At 39.5% G+C, this 5,114-nt stretch overlaps 1 protein-coding gene across 1 annotated transcript; it reads left to right on the top strand.

Annotated features, from left to right (window-relative positions):
• Positions 1 to 1,171: 1,171 nt before the first annotated feature.
• Positions 1,172 to 1,612, top strand: Smp_172870 (hypothetical protein; the record flags this gene model as incomplete). Its single annotated transcript, XM_018788771.1, has 1 exon — positions 1,172 to 1,612. One exon carries the CDS (start codon positions 1,172 to 1,174, stop codon positions 1,610 to 1,612), a length of 441 nt encoding a protein of 146 aa, XP_018654281.1.
• Between the last annotated feature and the right edge of the window lie 3,502 nt (positions 1,613 to 5,114).

Raw genomic sequence — 5,114 nt, 5'->3', positions numbered from 1 at the left:
CAATTTCTCAGCTACTTTTCACTGGACTGGCTTTTCGTCGACAACATTAGATCATTTCTCATTCTTGATTTGTACTCATTCATCAACATTTATTGGAATAGCAGTTACACATCTTGGGATCCCGTATGACTGTCGGATACTTTGGTGGTCAGGTTGTTGTTTTCCGTGACAGGAACAGGCCTAGCTTTGTGATTAGGTTTTCCAGGAGTTTCCTGCCCGTGGCTATTCGGAGGGCGAAGACCCTTCCTTGGGCTTTCATTATCAACAGACTTCTTCATGGGTCGTTTTTTGTTTGTTGGCCCATGTAAATCAGTCAACTCCGAGCATATTCGAGGTGTCTCCTCATCAGCTTGTGAATCGATTGACTGAGTCCCATTTGGTGTGTCTGAATTATGCTTACCAATACTGCTTCTAGCAGCATTCACCACTGCAGTGAATTTGAATAGGAAGGTGTTTGCGTCCGAGCAGCATTGCTGACAATACCGTACGCAACTACTCCTGCTGAACCGTTTGGAAGCTTCAGGTTAAGATTAGTGCAAACTTCGTGGTATCCTCCTCTCGCTCATCGCACTGCATGCTCTTTTAAATGTGGTATTATCAACCTGTTTGTTAACAATTGTATTGTTTTGAGGTTTCCAGTTACCAATCAATAGTTTTCAAAAAAATGAACAAAATTAATACCCAGTGACGAAAGACATTCATGATCACAAAATAGTGGAAAACTGTGGACTGTTCGATCCGTGAGTGCAAAAGGATATTAAAAATTCAATGAACACAAAAAGTCCAGATGATAAATTACGTTTGAAAAAAACCACTGTCTTGACTGAAATAGATTCAGTCAACGCGAAAAATTAGTTTCATTGAGTTACAAATGATCAAAACGACAAAACTAACTCAGAGAGGATATATACCACTGTCATTTTTGATTAGCACTCTACATATCTGTTGAAAAAGATGAAATTTAAACTACTTCACCGGTCAGAAATAATTCATACCATATCATCATGTATGTTTTTTAAAATTTTGATGAAATTTCACCGTTATTTTGCAGCGTAAAAGAATGATGACTGTTTAAATTTCTTAAAGGCGTTAACTTAGGGGTCAAACTAGGTGTGACTGTTTTAAATTTACTTTACCTACAAAATTTTCGATATCCCTATTGATACAATATATGAGTGATAAATTACTCCGTCTGGAAGACTCATTGCGTAACAATACATCTGTATCCATTAATGGTGGTAATATTATTAACGGTGACTCTCCTTTAAATCAAAATTCCCACTATTCGTCACGGAGTTATTCTAACGATCATGGTTCAGAATCTGCATTGTTGGAAGATTGTGACCGGGATTTCGTTACTAAACCAGTAGTAACAAGACCCACTCTAGGTGACAAGCGTAACAGTACTGCAACTGGAAGTAGTAGCAGCGGCATTGGTACAATGCCGGGGGGGTCCAATCGCACTGGATCCAACATCGTAGCTTTAAGTGGCTTCGAGAAAGACAAATTTCCACTAACTTCTCGTGAAGGCGTGAAACAATCAAAAATGCCCGTTGTTACTCAAGGTACTTCATTTTTAAACTGTAGTCTTATAATTTTCTTCACGAATTAAATAGTTTTTGTAGACCTCACAATTGGTTTATGCTAGTTCAGATGTTAGAGTTTTTAATTCCTTGTTGCATGCGTGATTTTGAAATCTATCGATAAAATAAGTCAATATATGCAACCAGAAAACAAAATTTGAAAATCCTTAAGATTGCTTACAAGATAAGCGTGCTAACATTCATGATTTCTATGATGAAGTTGCTCTACTGACTTCATGTCTCTCCTGACAGAAGTATGGATTGGTCTTGCATAACCACGTCTTTGATTTTTGATTCATTTTTCCGGAGTCTTAGCGACGAAGCAAACGAACATAAGTCATTGTATAAACCTCACAAAATGACCGCTTGTCTAAGACATTTACACCCTTGAAAAGTTGGATTCCTCATTTTCCGTATCCTCTGTTTGCCTAGGAATAAGTTAGTCCCTCAGTTGAAAACACTTCGTAGATTTAATTACCAGATTCTGGGAGTCATTATATACGCATCCTTTCGGTTATGTAAAATTTTAATACTCGGTTAATGTTTCCTGAAATGTTTACATTGTTAATAACTTTTTTTAGACCTGTGTTGACTTTTACTTACTAAACGGCTATGACTTCTACTATTTCAAGTCGGTGTCACATTTTCGAAGTCATTAGATAATGATAACTAATCTTCACAAATAATACGTTCTTGTCTATTACATAAACATACCTGATGACTTGTTTCAACTTCTGACGCTCCTTAATATTTTTAATGTTCGAAAAGCATCTTGTTTTTTCATGGGGATTTAATGTTCGAGAAATGCAGTAATGTTTAAAATAAAGTTTATCAGACACCGAAGGAGATTGTTTATCGAAAGCGTCAAAGGAATATTGAGTGGTTAGATGAAATAAACCGTTTTAATTTGAAAATTTGTAGATATGTAGTATTTATTGAAAAAGTTGAATCTATCTTTTGATGGTAGAAACTGTCAGCGCTCTGAAAAGATGTAAGTAGTATGCGGAAAATAAATCACACACACCGAATGTCAAGGTTTCTGTATATTCGGTAAGGTGAACAGATTCTGTTGACAATTCTCTCACTTCTTCAAATGCTTCGGTTTTTATTGAAATAATTCGATGTTCGTTTAAGTGTGTCCCACCAAGCAGTTGTGGTATGGGGTTGAGTGACGAACATTAACTTTCTATAATTATCTGAGTGTATAAGGTTTTGTGTATGCCAAACACTTGAAATTTCATTCTCTTTGTCTTTCTTGATATTAACGTTGATGTTTTCACAAGCCTCACCATTAATTTCGATAATATGTATGGAATTTTGCAAACAAAGTGCATAGCTTTATCCGTATATACTTATAGTTACTATACACTATAGGTTGACGTATTTCTCATGTAAATCGTGTTGCATGTGAAAAGGATGGTTTGTACTATTTTACGACAACTTGGGTCTAGAAGTGTTCTTATCCCACGTGTCGATAAGGAATACTTCTCTAAGATTCTCGAAAACCTGGTAACAGTGATGCGTGCAGTGTTGCTTTGCTAAATGTCCCAACCTGGTTACACGGCCAAATCCCGCTGATCGGAATACAAAACGTCGAAGTATTAGGTTCAAGCATAAGTCAAAGTGGAGTTAGCTTAAATTTTCAGGATCTTTTTTCCACAAATGAAAAGTTTCTTCAGAGTGACTATAGTTGGCCTACAGTTGTCTGAGTTTCATTACGATAAGAAGTTCACCGGATATGTATAACTCAAGTTTCATAAAAAGTCCACTCTGTTATTGTCTGAAACATTCTTCACTTGTTTTTAGGCAACTAGTATAATAAAGCTAAGTGTATAGTCGCTAACGTAAGGATAGGGAGTGAAGGAGTCGAACACGTCGACAACTTCGCTTATCTTGGAAGTCTGATCAGCCCTAATGGGTTAGTGTCTGACGAAATCTCTGAACCAATTCAAAAAGCTCGTTTGACTTTTGCCAACTGACGTCACCTATGGTGAAGGCGATATATCCGTCTATCAATTTAAGAACGACTATACTGTGCGGTAGTTCGTTCTGATCTACTTTACGGTTGCGAAAGGTGACCGTTAATAGTAGAAGATACTCATAAATCACTAGTATTTGACCACATGTCTTAGAAATATTGCTCGCATATGCTGGGATCACCGGGTAAGTGATAGTGAGGTTAGACACAGGATATTAGAGAATGATGGTAAGTCAGTTGGTCAGGTTAAGAATCTCCACCGACTGAGATGGTTGGGTCACGTGTGACGTATGCCTGAACACAGATTACTACGACACGCAATGCTGACTAGTGTTGGGGATGATTGGAAGGAAGTTAGGGACGATCAAACCAAAACGTGGTATCAGTCCGTAAAGTCACTAACTTCTGGTCTTAGCCATGTTAGTAGATTCAGACTACTTGGTTGGGGTCCGCGTGATTATCGTAACCAATGGTTGGAGACTCTGGATTTTAGCTATAATATTAGTCAACCTAATCGCTAGAATTAGACCACCATATTTGAAGACCTCTGGAGCCAATCCACCTGGACCAGCTGTTCTTCCTCGTTTCAGATTTATTTATCTATTTAAACACATAAATATTGGTACAAGGAAGCACCAGATAAATATGCGCCTCACAAATCTCATTCGATTTATGTGAGGGCTGTGATACTGCCCAGGTGCCCAGACTGAAGCAAGTGGTTTTCTTAAGGGGCCACACCCGGAGCCTTTGACCTAAAGGTCTAGTCCACAAGGCAATGGAGCATCGTAAGGAGATGCAGTCCCATGGTAGCCGGTGACCAAGTTGGTTCATACGCCATTCGATCCTTCAGGATACTGGAGCCCGTATGCACCATTGGTTTGGAATGAGGGTTTTCCAACTCCCCTAGGTGGATCCTCCACATCCACCAACCCGGTTAAAGCGCCGGACATCCGCTTTTCGTCCTCTCACTTTTGTGAACAACACCCCCGCCACGAGAAGGCAGTGAATAGGACTTCCCTGGAAGAGGCTATATACTCGTGTGGCCATATGAGAGCATTTGGAGAGGGAGAGCGGACTCTCCCCACTCTCGGCCGTACCAGGGCATTTGGGGGCTCGTTTCAGATTAGCTATAACCTATTGAATTTCAGCTAGAGTCGATGGACCTACTTCAATGTTCCATTGAGACTGTCTGGGAATAGTCGGTAGTTGTGCAGTAGCTGAAGGCCAGCTAAATTGTTCCGTCCATCGTTCTAAACGTCTGAACTGAGAGCAGATAAAGGTTTTGTTTTCTTCCGAGATTGTCTCGTCTAAATTTGACTTCTTAATCTCAATTTATTTTATTATTCTGAAAAGACCGTTGCTGCTACCTTGACGTGGTGGTCGGGCTCACTATCGTGATGAACCAATCGAGCTATACTGGCTCGAAAAATCGTTCCTCTAGGTCCGACCATGCATTGTCAGACAGGTCGGTTGAAGAGCGCTAAGACTAAACGCAGCAAACCCAAGGTCTGAAGGCGAAGTCGTACTGCTGACTGTACAGAGGTGAGACGGCA

This window comes from Schistosoma mansoni, chromosome W, assembly GCF_000237925.1.
Source record: "Schistosoma mansoni strain Puerto Rico chromosome W, complete genome".
Classification (NCBI taxonomy): domain Eukaryota; kingdom Metazoa; phylum Platyhelminthes; class Trematoda; order Strigeidida; family Schistosomatidae; genus Schistosoma; species Schistosoma mansoni.
Note: the sequence above shows the minus strand (reverse complement) of the source record. Positions and strands in the feature narration are given on the sequence as shown.